The sequence below is a fragment of the Rhopalosiphum maidis genome, chromosome 3, assembly GCF_003676215.2.
Source record: "Rhopalosiphum maidis isolate BTI-1 chromosome 3, ASM367621v3, whole genome shotgun sequence".
NCBI classification, from domain to species: Eukaryota; Metazoa; Arthropoda; class Insecta; order Hemiptera; family Aphididae; genus Rhopalosiphum; species Rhopalosiphum maidis.
Window position 1 is genome coordinate 28,561,447 of NC_040879.1, and position 16,513 is coordinate 28,577,959.

The 16,513-nt window shown below is 26.1% G+C and overlaps 2 protein-coding genes across 2 annotated transcripts in view; both read right to left on the reverse strand.

Annotated features, from left to right (window-relative positions):
* Nucleotides 1–1,026: 1,026 nt before the first annotated feature.
* On the reverse strand, nt 1,027–5,373 carry LOC113558935 (EF-hand domain-containing protein D2 homolog). The gene is made up of 3 exons (XM_026964526.1): nt 5,147–5,373; nt 4,186–4,333; nt 1,027–1,334 (listed from the first exon to the last, which is right to left on the reverse strand). Exons 1-3 carry the CDS (start codon nt 5,245–5,247, stop codon nt 1,173–1,175), a joined length of 411 nt encoding a protein of 136 aa, XP_026820327.1. The 5' UTR covers nt 5,248–5,373; the 3' UTR covers nt 1,027–1,172.
* A 3,458-nt stretch (nt 5,374–8,831) lies between these two features.
* The window catches only part of LOC113556860, a 503,097-nt gene continuing 495,415 nt past the window's right edge, over nt 8,832–16,513 (reverse strand). Inside the window, exons 12-14 of the mRNA XM_026962058.1 lie at nt 14,567–14,893; nt 13,141–13,319; nt 8,832–10,224 (exon numbers count right to left, since the gene is read on the reverse strand). Coding sequence (XP_026817859.1) covers nt 10,060–10,224; nt 13,141–13,319; nt 14,567–14,893 — 671 coding nt within the window. The 3' untranslated portion in view covers nt 8,832–10,059. The remainder of the gene's footprint in view (nt 10,225–13,140; nt 13,320–14,566; nt 14,894–16,513) is intronic.

Consider the following 16,513-nt stretch of genomic DNA (forward strand, 5'->3'; position numbering starts at 1 on the left):
AATTAGGAAACTAATTAGAAAAAAAAAAGCTTTTAGATCTTTTCTGTCTAATTATTATTGTGCTGAAATTACAGAACATTACTGCAATACAACATATACAGGCAATATAATTTAATTTTATTGTTGTAAGTTTGAAAACTTCATCAGCGTAACTACGTGTATAAATATATTATAAGGCTATAATATAATATAATACGTGTATGATGTGCACGATATTTCACTGAGGAAAATGCGACTACTTACAATTAACAGTATAATATTCTCTAAAATATCTGCATATTTTATATTTCAAATAATATACACGATAAATTTAGTTATACATATTATATATTATGAATTATTATATTTATTACCTATTTGTTTTTGAAATATTTTAATAAAACGCACATTTTGGCAATATAAAAATATTTCAATGATATACAATCAAAATAATATTAAAGGTAAGAAGTGTCGTCGTATTTTTGCATAAAATAATAAATTTACGGTATTTATGAATGCCAAATATGTGTATATTTACCATTAACCAATATAAATTCAAATATTTACAAAAAAATTAACAAACTTTATGAAGTCATAAAATATCCCGTAAACTACCGTAATATTATATTTTATTTATACAAGTACTATGTATAAATATTATAAAATATATTATATTGATGTAATATGATCGGTATTGTTGTGAATAATGAAATAAGACACTTGTAGTCTAAATAATATGATTATTTGTAATATTACTATTTCATAAACATTTATCTTATTCACATTAATGCACAATATTCTTTGTGTTTTTAACATTTTAAAATTATAAATAACAATAATTGATTTATACAGCGAATCATGTAGCCATTTATTTTTTTAATCCTCATTTAAAACCATTATAGAAATTTTCAAAATATTTACATGAGCATTGGTCGTCTCGAATTGAAAAAAAACCCACACAAAAAAAAAAAAAAAAACGAGTTCAAGTAAATCAAAAACCATTTTAATATATTATGGTCTATAACAATAATAATCGTGGCTCTTTATAATAGGTAGTAAATAATAGTAAGTTATGATATTATTTTATAATGAATAATCAAAAAATAAATAAATAAATAAGTTATTGAAAAGGATAATCACTTCGAGACACTTTGTAATATTGTGTATGTGCAATGATTGTCTATTTTTTTTTTTTAGTATGACATGTTCTTGCGATTTCCCGCTATGGGCGACGGCTGTTTAGCTTCGAAATATTTCTTAGCCCCTTTGACGCCCACACGGCCGACGTCGATTTCAGGCAGGGCGCACAACACTCGGCGGGCCCATTCCACGTTTTTGCGTTGCGTTATCAGAAACTGCGAAATACGTATAATATTATTAATTATTAATAGTAATAAAGACAAATAAACACACATATATGCAGAGGAAAAATACGTTTTTGGTAAATGTGTATAAAACGTATCGTAATTTTAATAATATGTGTGGGATAATATGCAAGATATTTAATGTAAACGTTTACCTATGACTTCAAAGAAAATCACGTACACCTTTCACAAAGACCTTTTTCCCATACGAGTACAAAAGCATATTCGTGCTCGTTGCCTAGTGAGATATTATCGATTGGTTATTATCGGGACGAATAATATACATTTTGATAACTAAGACTACTTTGAGCATACACGTCACGATAATGATTTCGGGGGCATACATGTCTCGCGAATCACTCGCGCAGAAACAGAACCGTAGAAACAATGTCGAAGTGGTCAACAATATTACACTCGTCCTCGCGCATGTTTACAAGAAACGTTCCGGCGTCTAACGAGAGGGTATATTTATTATGACACTTGTGAAATTTTTGGCCAACTTCGAGGATGACGATGTACAGAGCGAGACTATTATTAATAGTCTTACCAATTTCGGCATCGGGTAGTGTGATAATAATTTCCGGCCGCGGAAACTATTTCAAATATAATCACGTCGCATACGAAGTATTCTGAAACCCTACACAGGACGACATCATCCAGCGCGGTCGCGCACTCAACCGTTTACACAAAGCGATTAAAATATTTAATTATAATATTTAATTTAACGCATTAACCTACAAACAATTTTCTTACGCACCCCCATACGGAATTCCGAGAATCCTAAGAGTTTAAAACAGTTTCATATCGTCCGCATCTTTTCCGATTTCACGTGTCAACGTGATAATATATTGCATAAGTATGGCAATATCCCGTCCCAACCTCCTAGGGAGAAGCGTTTCAGCGGTTTTTTTTCTTTCTATAATGGGATATGGCCGCGCGTGCATTATAATATACAGGCATCGCGATGATATATTATTTTTCCGTATCAACCACTTTCAACTTTGTGCGTGGGTAAAAACTGTTTATACCTACAGTCATGATATAACACAAAATATAATCTAATTGTCGTACGAAATTTCGAATATTATTTTGTTATACTTTGACGCGTGTTGAATTAGGCTGTTGACAACATACCGACAAATTGGAATATCTATGTCAGCTTTCATACTCGGTTATTAATTTCAAAAAAGCCATTCGATATTCCTCAGTTAATACAATATTAACTATGTCACATGGAAAAAGGTTTCGAATTTCAATAGTTATATTTTAGCACTTAGTTTTAACAACCAAGAGGATTAATAATTGTATTAAAAATGTTTTTTAAGCAACTATAATTATATTATTATCAAATGTATGGAATAAATCAACTTGAAATATTTTAAAATTAGTTTGTGTTTATTTTCACAAATATTCAGCATATTTATATCGTATGCTTAAATATATATTTGTAGATATTAATATAATCGTCATCATTGCTATCAACAATAGAATTTATTAAAATATGAACTAAAATGCTATTTGCGAGATATTATTTCTTCGTAAGCACATAATAATAACCTATAAGTAAAACAACGTAGAAAAATAAATAGAAGAAAAATTCGTTGTTTTAGAATAAATGATGTGGCATTAGCTTATAATTGAAGACATTGTTAAGACTCTAAGAAGACAATGCATAACACAATTAGAAAAAAATCGGGGTGGTTTCGTAATACGTGGTTTACATAATTCTCATTGTCTAGAGAACAATAATTTCAGTACAAGTTATTATGATTAACATTATTATTGTTGAAAATAAATTATTATTTTTTTTACAAGCGTAGACAGCATTCTCCTGAATTTGAGTAGCTATGGTGCAGATTGTATTGGACTTAAATTGCAGTTATATATATATATATATTAATACATTTATGTATATTGTATATCTACTCTTTTTTACCATACGATTTGAAATTCCTTTTTGATATATATATTTTTTTTTTTTAAACTAACATCAAATATTATATTTACAAATAAATATGTAATATTTTTTCTTTAGATAATTATTTAAAATTTTGGAAAAAAATATTTAATTTATTTAACTATTTTTTTTTTTAGTTTTTTTTTTTAAAACAGTTTCACATTTTAAATTAAATTTGAATTCAGTGAATATCCATTGCATACAAATAATGGTGATTCCGAGCAGAGACGATTGCCAGTATCTATTTCTAAAAATATTTTATAGTATTTTTATAGTTAAAAGTTATTGATTTTTCAATTGGTTATCTGGTAGAATTAACTACTTTATAGACAAAAACGTCGAATATATTAAATTACTATAATATATGAACAAAAAACAATAACATCGATTTTATCAAAAACTGGTGTTCATAATATTACCGTTATATTGTTATTTTATTTTTTAGTTTTTATTGATTTTTTTTAAAAATATAATATAATTTTTGTATTGGGTCTTCAAAAACGAACTAAAAAATGTTTTTAACAGAAATCTTCACCCCCCAATGTTGAAAATTAAAATTTTTTTCTGCTTCTAAAGGTGGGGTTAGATACTCAAAAAATTTATATAATGTAAAACGAATATAACTAACTACATATTATATACATAAGTTATTTATCGCCTAATTCAGAATCTAAAATGATAATAATGTGTAAGATTCTTTCTAAAAGAAGTGTTTCATATTTAAATATTGATTTGAACTAATCATTTTTTTCCGTAACACGAATAAATAATTAGAAATTAGAAATTAGATTATGTTATTACTCAAAAAATTAACAAAAAGCCTATCAATTGCAGAAATACATACAAAATATGTAAATATTGAATAATGATAATCATCACACTAACCTCACGAAAACTCAGTTTTCCATCACCATCTTCATCTGCGTCTTTGATAAGCCGTACAATCGCTGAGTGAGTCCATGGAACACCACGTACCATCATCATACCTTTGAGGTCTTCCACGTCCAAATATCCATCATTGTCCGTGTCATATCTAATTATAATTATCATGAAAAAGTATGCGACTTTTAAGCAAACTGAAGTTACTATTATATTAACTCGAATAAATCAAATCATATTGATTTTCTGTTATATGATACTGTTTAAGAAATTACAGTAATTGCACACAAATTACGTGAACCGGCTGTTAAACTATTAATTTGTGTTATTAATCGACATGAAATATACACGTTTAAAACATTTCATACTTTAAATTATCACTATTTATCTTAAATTTTAATTTTAGTGCAATTTAATTATTTAATGATATTAGTTTAAAATTGTAATTTTATAATGCATAACCTTTTAAAAAATGGTTGAAAAAGCCGTAAATAGTTATGAAAATAAAATTATTTAACAATTATTGTTAGCATTAACAGTATTAATAATTGTTAGTATTCATTAAATATTATTCAAGAATATTTTTATCCGTGTTTCTATGTTCCCAATGCACTATTTTATATTTTATTTAAAAGCTCTACACGATTAGTTTGAATTATAACAATATAAAAAAAAAACACAAAAATTAATAAGAAATATGAGTTTCTGTGAATAATAAATAATAAGTAATGTGCAAGATAGTTAAACAAATATTACAAATAAAAATATGATAACATTCATTGTGTTAATTATAACAGAAAATTGAAGTGAAAATACTATTGAGACTATTAAGTAACTATGCTAATATTTATAGTAGAAATAAATAAAATTAACATGCGACAATAGTCCAGCAATATAAATAATAAACAATAAGGTACTAATTATAAATGTCATGAATCATAATATGAAATAATTAAATAAATTTTACCTAGTAAAGGTTTTTTCATAACGTTTTATTAAATTTGGCGATAGTTCTGGAAATTCTTTTAATATGTATTGTCGCTCTTTGAATGAAAGATTCGAGAACATTTTTATTTAGATTTGAACTAAAATAATTAATAAACAAAACTGTTCTTATTTATTTTAATTTTACGCGTTATAAAAACTAAAATATTTTTATTTGTTCTATTAAGATATCACTTTAAGTATACGAGAATGCGTTATCGATCAATCTGTTACATATTATTACAATAACTGTTTTATTTTTGGTCTGTAGTGTCATATAAATAGTATTGATCAAAACTTACCGGAAATTCACGGACACAACCATGACCACGGAAAATCGACATTAGCTATGATAATCCCATTGAAAATTACGAATTGAGTTGTCAAATCATGTTGTTTTTTTAATGTTGTCCTCGGCCTTGGTGGTGGTTGAACACGTTCATGGGGATACCAAGCAAAGGTCGGTGATGATTTTTCATTTTTCAGATGCATTTCAATGAGGCAATAAAGTGCAGAATAATGATATAATATATGTTTAATTTGCTTCATGAATATCCAATAACCAATATTCTAGTTGGCTTACGTTTGAAAAATTTAAATATTTTATATCGCAGTATTACATTCAATTTAGTTTCGCCTAAACATTTTTCAATAAAAAAGAGTCGATATTATAATCTCATCATTGGAAAATCGATGGATACGACGATGAGTACTTACCGAATTAATCCATTATGCGCTGCTTCTCAGTAAAATAGTCCCTAGCGTCTTTCATTTTAGGTTAACTCTATAGTCTAATTAGGGAAATACTTAGTTATCCTTAAATATACATCATTATCAAATTAATTACTTAAGTAATGTGTTTATACTAATTTTAGTTTTGATTAGCTCTTATATAAAAAAAACCACAAATTTAACAGTGAGTTTTTAAACTTAAATCGGAAGGAAAACTTTTAAATGGTTTTGAAATTAAAGTAAAAAAATACATAAAACTGATATAAAATGGACGTCACCACTGAAAAAATAAAAATATTTAACAATACTTAATTATAATTAAGCTTTATTCCACTGGATAATTGATTTTCTATTTTAAGAAATCTATAAAATCTATAATTTGTGAGTATTTTCTATTATGAAATGTGTAAAAGAAAATATTCATGTGAATAGTTTAAAATATTAAAATGTTTAGGCTGAGTATCATTTTTTTAACTATTTTTTTTATATTTTTATTTCGATACATAGTTTTTTTAAATAATTTAGCTACGTTTAAAATGTAGTGTTAAAGTTTTAGTTTAATTTTGTGACTAATCTTAGAAATGTTTAAATTCGATTTATGTATTTCAAAATAGGTATCATAAACAGTATACATAGTCACATAGGTACTCTCAACCAATGAAGAATGGTATACATACGTGTTTTTACAGTTTTTCAATGTGTCGTGTACTTTTTATCTTATGTGTATAATTTGAAGAAAAAATTGACCACTATTTTTTGTTGCTGACATAATTTATAAATTTAGTGATTTTTTAGATCAAGTGGCTTATTTTTATACCAATATTGTCAATAAAAATAGTTTAATTGTTTGACATCTAAAGCACAAATAATATTTAAAAATAAAACGAGCTCTTAATTAATGTTTTCTACTTTTCTAGTTAAGTTTAACTATATGTTGCTTTTCTTGTAGCTATGTAGTTTAGGACGATAAATATTTTTAATTTAGTCAAAGCTAAATAATTTTTAAATTAATTTAACTTATTTAATGACGAAGTGATAGAAGTATAAATTATTTTTGAGCTTCGGTAATTTAAAAAAAAGTTAAAGTTACATAACATGTAATAAATATATTATTTTTTATTTTATTACTTTCCACTATTAATAATATTATCGATAACTCAAGAGCAATTTGATTAAGGGAAAAAAAAACGTTTAATTAAATTATTTACTAACCTAATCTTAACTGAGAACTTGACAAATAGATTGCAATTTAAATGTAAACATAAAAAATATAGAAGGTAAATAGATAGACGAGTTTTAATAAACAATAGAAGATATATTCTTAAAATGTGGAAAACGACAATATTTAAGTAAAACAATTAATATTATATTAGGTATATAATTAGTAGATAAAATAGCCTATATATGTTGAACAAATAGAAAGCGAGAAATGTGTATTTTTAATCGTCGTTGAAAATTAAAATCATTGATTCCTAATCTGTAGGGGAAGAATTTGGATTGGCAGGAAAACTATTTTTTTTAACTACAATTGATAATGATTATATTTTTTGATATTTTAGATTTCAAGTTCTTATCAAATATCAATGTAATTATAATAATATATTCAATACAGTGATATATATGTATATAAGATATTTAGGTTACTTTCATTTATAATTTTCTCTCATTAAACTTATTATTTTGTTAATTGTGCTTTAAACAAAGTGAGAGGATCATATATAAATGAATAATAATTTCGTAAATACGAAAATAAAAACAAAAACAAGATATGAAGAAAAAATTGTCACATGTATATTTTTGTAAAACAATTTTGTAACGAATGAATAATAATCAAACACAATTTACACACTTACTCGGTAATAATAATTAATTAATTATAGTAATAATAATAGTTTTAATAATATTAATAACCGTCCTTAGGACAAAACGAACAAATTTTGATCGATATATTTATGTATTTATTATATTATGCATAATTCTAAATAGATATGATAGAAGTATATATTATTATTAAATGTATATTACACATTATATTGTATATAAACACACACGGATAGTAGGTAATTGTAAATTAAATTTCGATCGAATACATTAATTTTAATCGAAAGAAAATAGCATTAACTTCTAAACAGAGTTGGCATCTTGTGTGTGCGAATACGATTACATTTATTGACTTATAATTAATTATATTATATAAGTAGCGACAACGTGAATAAAACAATTTTTTCTAATTACTTATGTTAATATTTTTTTTAAATAATGAACATAGAACTATTAAAAACTTAAAAATATTGCTACATATTATAATTTAAATGTTAATTATTTTATTTATGCGTTGATACATGATAGTAAAAAGATTATTTTAACTATATATAAACATATTATAATTATATAGTACGTTAAAGTATAAATAAACCGAAAGTCGGAAAAGAATAAACTAATAAATAATATATAATAATAAAGTTTTGATACGAAATTGAAAAAACAAAAACAAAACTGTAGTAGTAATTATAAACTCAGTTGAAAAACTAAATTCTAAGATAAAATAGTGTTACTAAATAATTTATTAGTAATTGAACAAAATTGTTTTTATCAAACATTATATAATATACGAATTTTAATTTACTTGATAAAATGTACGAAAAAAAAAATGTTTATAATATAAAAGAATAGTAGTAATTTCTTATGTTTTATATAAATTAAATAAAAAATAACTAGATAACTAATAAATGATAATAATAATATTAATAATAAATTGATAAAATAAAAATATGTTTTACAAATCTAGTTACTTAAAATATAAAATAAAAATTTAAAAAAGTCGTGTGTGTTTTTAATGTAAAAATGTATTATAATATATCAGTATCTTCATTAATATTTTGTTTAGGTATATAATTAAACTATTATATAAATCAATAATTACTACGGGTAACTCGTTATTATTATTGATACCGATATTAATTATTAATTATTAAATATTTACATTAAATAGAATTTTATTTATATTAATAATAATAAAAAATTTATTCACATTTTTTTTTAAAACGTCATACCTTATTTCTTAGTAGACTAACGATGTCGCTGGTGTGCGAATCAATGATAACTTTACTTCAATAATTGTTTCCAACTTAATAAATACAAACAACAACAATATTATTACTTAGCCATTAATATAATAAATTTAAACACATATAATTTGAAACTCATTTTTTACAAAAATTATAACACTTAACAACTGTCATCCAGCAAAAACCAGCAGTGTTGGTAATTTGATAGATTACTCACTATGGATATTATAATATAGATATTATTATCATACAGTTTTTTAGGGTTTGATTAAATTTGACTTAATTAAATATGAAAACGAAGACGTAAGGAATTCGTCTAGTCACCTCACGCTCGACCCATAAAATAGTATTATGAAGGACGTTTCCAAGATTGGTTTCTCGTTTATAACAGATACTTGTAGAAATAATAATTGTTGAATTACACACGTTTTTGATAATAATTGTAACGCAATTAAATCAGCATGAATTTAACGGAACTATTACACTATGTCCTAGCTGGTGCGTAACGCTAAGCGCAACAATTTTGTATTCTTAAAACATCCCACATTTATTATTATATTTATGTGGTACGATTTCTATACGAGATTTGACATAATACATATCATTAATATAATCGAATATCAGAAATATTACTATTATTTAGTATTTTATGTGATAATATTAAAGAAGAAACATATAACAGTAATAATATAATTGTAGTTGTATCAAATTTCAATCGTTCTTAATAAATTCAGATAAAAAAAAGTTAAAAATTGAGTTATGGAGTACCTAGTTCAAAAGCCAATGGAGATAGACTGAAATTATTATATTATGTAGAATTTATCTAGGAGAGCTTAAAATGACAAACACTTAGATGAGTACAAATGTTAGAAACGTCCAAGGGAAATATTAACAGTGGAAAAATTGTTGTTTAATATACATTTAGGAAGTTATTAACAAAATATATTCATAATACAATTAATAATAATAATATTGGGTAATATTTATAATAATAATAATGATAGTAATAATAATTAGGACTATAGGACTATGTATTTTATGTATACATTACATAAAATAAAATTTTAATACGAATTACACGTTTATAATAATATATTTAAACGCAGCTTTCTTGTTGGCTAGACATCAATGGAGTTCGGACTGTAACGATTTCCCGATGATGGTAAGGTGGTAATCGGGACGATACCGCTATGGTTGTCGACATATGTTGTTCAGGCCTATAGCCGTTATTGCTATAACCTGGGCCAACTGATGTAGCGGCCTGTAATAAATATTAAGCAATTTTTAAATTAATCGAAAAATAAATTATCCCAAACATTTTTTCTCCCATTTTTATTTAATCAATACATGAATTATATTATGTGCATAATCTTAATCGAAACATCTTTATTGTTACGAATATTATATTATTTATTCAGTAACATTTAAATTTTAAACACATATTTATAATATTTGTATTATAAATAATTGATCGAGTTATAAAATAATATAAGAGTATGAACAATACAAATTGTTCAAAACTTTTATAGTTGATTTTTAATTTTTGTAACATTTGATTTAAATACAAAATATTATAATACGTTCAACATTTTTATGTTGAAATCGTTTTATTTTTAAACATAATATTGTAATATTTTATTCAATGTTGAGCATTTGTGTTGAATTTTTATTTAAAATATAATGAATGCATAATATTTTAAAACGATGTAATTTAATATTAAAAAATCTTAAACTGGGCTCGCAATATTTTAATTTGCAAATACTAATTGCCAATTAAAATTTATTTTAATACAGGAAATGTGTGAAGGTTTTCAATTTATTAGATTAAATCACTTGATTTCATTTCACAAAATTGATTACACTGAATAATGGGAAGCAGAATTGATTATCTATTTTGTGTATAGGTAAAAGATGTGATAATAGATTTGCTTTAATCACTTGAAGAGTGTTTCAGGATTTAAGGTAATGTATATAACACAAACTTCTCAGCTTATGGGTACCCGAAATGTTTATCTAACTTAAGTTTTACCAACCAATTATTAACGGTTGTACAAATTTGTGATTAACTAAGTGGATAGTGGTTTACCCGAAAATGGTTTTTCCGATTAATATAAATGATAGAATTAACATTTTTATCATCCAAGTAAAACTATACGTTATGGAATATATTAAAAAAAGTCAGGTTTTTTTTTTTTTAATTGGATTATTATTGATTTATGCTCATTCCAGCTCATTTCATGCGTGGTTAATTATATGAAAAAAATCAAAACATAATATTTCATCATAATTTATAATATTTGTTTAGGTAAAATTGTAGGTACCGGAGAACATGTATAAAGAGAATAAATAGATGGACAAATAATAATTTGATGTTCACTATAAAAATGTATACTATAAATACAAATAATTGTATAAATGTATTATTCGTTAAGGTTTATTTTATAAACACAAATTGATGATGTTAAAATAACATAGTATAGTATCGTAAATAAAATAATAAATTTTAATATTTTAAGTAGTCAGAAGACTGAGAGAACACCTGATTTCGTAGAATATAATTTTTATTTTCATTTTGGTTAACTTATTTATAATGATCGCGATTATAATATATTATGTATAGGTTGATGATATCATATCAATTAATAAGTAATTTATTACATAGTGTTATAATTATTTACATTGGCCTTTGAGTATTAATATACTTGAATGTATAATATTTACTTTATATACATATATTACATTCACGTAGTGCAATGTAACTTTTAATAAAATAGATATTCATTAGGAAAAATTTGATTATAATAAAGATTTATATTTTTATTTTCATATAGTGGGCACATTGGGCACAAAATGTATATCCAATTCGTGAGATGGTAACTGTTAATTTACACTTAGTGTAATTTTTGTTTTTAATTTATACCAGTTATATCGATAACTTTTCATAAGATGATTATCAGAAAATAGCACTTGCACTTAATTGTCATTTATAATAAAATAATATACCAAAATATTTGGGAAATAGTGTTGCTATGCAGAAATGCAATTGCAATACGAATATGACTTGTTATAAAAATATATTCCATTAACAGACATGTGCACATAATACTTTCGGGAAAACGGTTCCCAGGATTCTTTTAGAAATTGAATTCACGCAAATAAAAATAAAATAAATTATGAATTTGTTATATTGTTATTAGTAACTGCGGATCAATTCCCAAGAAAGGTTTTTTCAAAAAGTGCATATCGCATTGTTAAAATACCACGCATATGCGGTATTTGCCCTTCTAAGCGACGAAATATTGTCAAGAAATAATAAGAAATCAGAAAAAGAATCACTACAGTAAAAATCAGTAAAAACCAGTCATAGACTTCAAGATTCATTCGAAGTGCTAAGAATGAATGTATGATTAGATTGCAGGTAGTAATACGGAAACACAACTAATCTCAGTCACGAGATTTACACGAGGAACTAAACGAAATAATTGACAAACACAGAAAATAATATGAGAAAACTGGAGAACGTGGACAACTATTTACGGTTGATCGATTACGAGATAGTAATAGGAGAGCTGAAGAATCACAAGAACAAAGAGATCAGTGGTAAAAAAGCTTACCGCGCGTAACGCATCACTTGCACAACGCAAGTTGAATTATACATGTTATATTATGAAATATTATCAAAGAAACATGTAATTTTTGAGCAACTGAACCCGAGCTGAGTTTGGTCATCCGTTACTTAATAATTTAATCATGTCATGAATGTGTTACTTGTAATACTAGCACATTAAATTTACATTTTAATATTACTATATTATTATTTTGTTATAATTGCACAATGCTACTTTGAATTTTCCTATAACCATTTCACAAAAAGTTTTTCGTATAGTGCAGACATTAAAAAAAAAAAAAAAAAATACACTAAATTTAAAATTATTGTTTCCATTTCATGCAACGGATAGAATGTGTGTCCATTGCATAAACTTAAGAACCGCTTAATATACGCAATGACGAAAAGGAATGAGTGAAACAGAAATAAATTTCGTGAAAATAACGATTACACAATACGTGAGTGTGACATATATAGACAGTACATATCTTAAATTTAGATTTTTAAAAGTTGTTATTACTATATTGTAATAATAAATATTATAATAAATAAAATGCACTGTGGACTCACGTGTCGCAGTGAACCGGCGGATGGGCGCGAGCCAATACCGTCGACCGGAAGTGTCGGGTAACCGGATCGTTCATCGTCTGATGATTCGGCAGCATTCAAGTTTTCATCATCGTCGTCATTTAATCCCATCATCGACTGTTGCTGGACAACGCGGTATCCGATATTTCCTCTGCTTCCGCCTAGATCAAAATATATTCTAGTTATTTCTATATAATGGTTATCAACAAAAATAGTGTTATTTTCAAACAAATAATTTCACACGGTAAGCATGCGCAGCGTAACATATTTATAGATAGGCTCACTGACAACAATATAATAATAATATTTTTAATGCATTGTTTGCAATACATTATCATGCTGTACGTCGTTTTTTGGATTGCTAACGGAATTTAATTTTCATATACATGTTATGTAGGAAAATAAAATCGTTTCGGGATCACTTGGCGGAAATATATCGTTACGTCTAGTAAAATATACCATGTACCTATATAGGTACTGTAGTATGTTGTTATCGGTTTTTCTCAATTTAAAATATATATATATATATATGTATATATATTATGTAGCTACCAGTGCTTTTTATAATAATGTTTCAAATTTTTTACACGTATAATGACTTTGTTCAGTTGACCAGTGAGTCGTTTAAGCGTGTAAAAATTCGAAACGTTATTATAAAGGGCACCGGTAAATATATATAAACATAGGTATATAATTTTTTTGAAACAGTGGAATACCGATAACGACATACAATAAAACGTCATTATTAATCGGTAAAGCGGTCACTCAATGTGACTAAGGTGAAATCCGATTTTAAAAACTTGAAAACCAATGCGGGGCTACTGCATTTACATTTTACTGGTGCATCGGTGCACAGTTTATATTGAAATATTTAATAATATTCCATTTGTTTTTTTGGGATTCAAAGAACGACATTAGTAAATATATCAACAAATATAATCGATACATTATAATATTTTTAAATTACTTTTATACCTAGGTACGTACACATACTCATTGATAGCATAAATCAAAAACGACGAAGAAATTGGTAGATAATTTAATTAATTTGTTTACTAACGAATAGTGACTAAAAATATCACAAAATATTTTAAACATCTATATAATGCACTAGAAAAAAAGCGTTTTACTATATTTATAAGAAAACTTTATAATATAATCATTTAAAAAATGTTAAGAATTAATATAGATTTAAATATGGTTATACTTTAATTGTCAATAAATAAATAGTAATATACTTTTTTGTACTAATAATCTATTATAGTATTATCGTTTGTCTTGTTAATAATATATTTTCGATGGTACCCTAATGGCTAATCGGATGTACATTTTAACACGACTATAATATGGTTTACGACTAACGCGTTAAGAATAAAATACGTAAATGGAAATTTTCTGCTGAACGCACTTTTGATTTTCGTCGGTGGGATCAGGTCTGGATTTTTGTCTGGGTCTAATGCCGCCGCCGCGTACTCGTCGTCGTCGTCGTCCGCTTTCTGCTTGCACACGGCGATGACGGCAGCCCCACCACCAACACCTCCACCCATAATGCTACCGGTTCCGGCCCCGCATAAGTCCTGCCGGCGCTGGTTCCGGTGCCGTCGGGATCGCACACGGAGCGCGCACATCACCGCAGCTGCGGCTACGGCTGACACAATGGTGACGGCCAAAAGGCCGGCGACTACTGGCGTCAGCCGGAAATGGTCGTTGCCACCGGCTCCCACCGCAGACGAACCTGTTAAACCAAAATTAAACAATATTATTTATATGACTGTGTACGGTACTGACCTTAAAAAGAAAACTTAAGTGACGTTTGGGTTAAGTTCAATTAATTTTCATTATAGCAACCTGAATACCCGATCACGGTAACGTCGGTAACCGATGTCGTGAAAGAGGCAATGATGTCAAAAGGAGGTCGGAAGTCCATAAGTAATTCTTATATGATTTACTAAAGTAGCAGGTTTAACGCTCTTTCAATAATGTAAGTCTAATTATACACAAGATTGGTTTTATTTTCCAATCAGCCTTCAAAATTAGAAGTGTGAGCTTTATTTATTTATTTTTCTTTATATAATTATTAAAATTCAACGGAACCAATTCGTACGTCACTTATAGACAAATTAAATAATTGGGATCTAAATCTTAGGCTACCGACAATATAAATATTTGTTCAACACTGGCTGAGTTTAAAATTTTACAACAGTCACATGGACTAATTAAATATATATTATTAATTTTTGTTAATACAGGATTCCGCTCTATAACAATACTCGGTGTCCATCAGAATATTATCGATGCTGTTATGATATGAACACCTTATCGCGAAACGAATTCAAACGATCGTCAAATATAATATACCTACCATAAATCCGACTATCAAAAATAGGTTAACCGTAAAAGTTTTTGAATTTTGAAATACACACGTTTGCCCCCAGAGGAAATTACACGGCGGAGTTGGGTGATATTGCGCGAATAATCTAAACATTTTCTTATCGAATGACAAATTTATGCGTTAGTGGATTGCAAATTTAATGTATACAAATCCGTAAATTTGAATAAAACAACGCTCCTAGCGTTCACAAGTAAATTCTACCCTCTAAATAAACCTCATTATGAGAACCCCTATTATAGTAAATATGACATAATATTAATTATTATACATTTTGAGCTGACCTGTAGGTATATGTGTAATATGTACGTACAGGTAGTACGCATTACTGTAGGTTTATACATTTTTCAATTATTCACCTATTGAATTATATTTTTATATTATTACTATTTAATATTTATAGTGTTTACATTTTACACCCTCACGAGCAAATCACGTAAACCATTAGGTTTGGTTAGGTTTTCTATCTGAAAACAATGAATTTTTTTTTATATGAATATTTAATTATTGGCTTTAGGTTATCACTTGTGGTTATGACTTTTTATGTATTTATAACAATTATAACACAAAATTAACTCAATTTTATTTAAAATTTAGTAATGTCTTGTAAATATAATTTGTTTTCAGGAATTTTTTTTTTTGCGTTTAACTTTAGCTTCTATAGTTATATATTAGGTATTTACATAAAATACTAATAAAAATATTCATGAATGATTTGGTTTCTAAAATATAGTATTATAAGATAATATATTATAATATAATATTTTTATTTTTTAAATTTGATACAATACTATTGTTGAAATTATACATTTATCGATCTAGATTTTGCTATTGATTATATCAATATATAATATATGCCTTATATTACTTATGTAAATTAATATATTTATTAATATTATATATTTTAAACGTCTATTAAAATGTTATTCTAATATCAATGTATATAAGTATATAATACGTAAAATA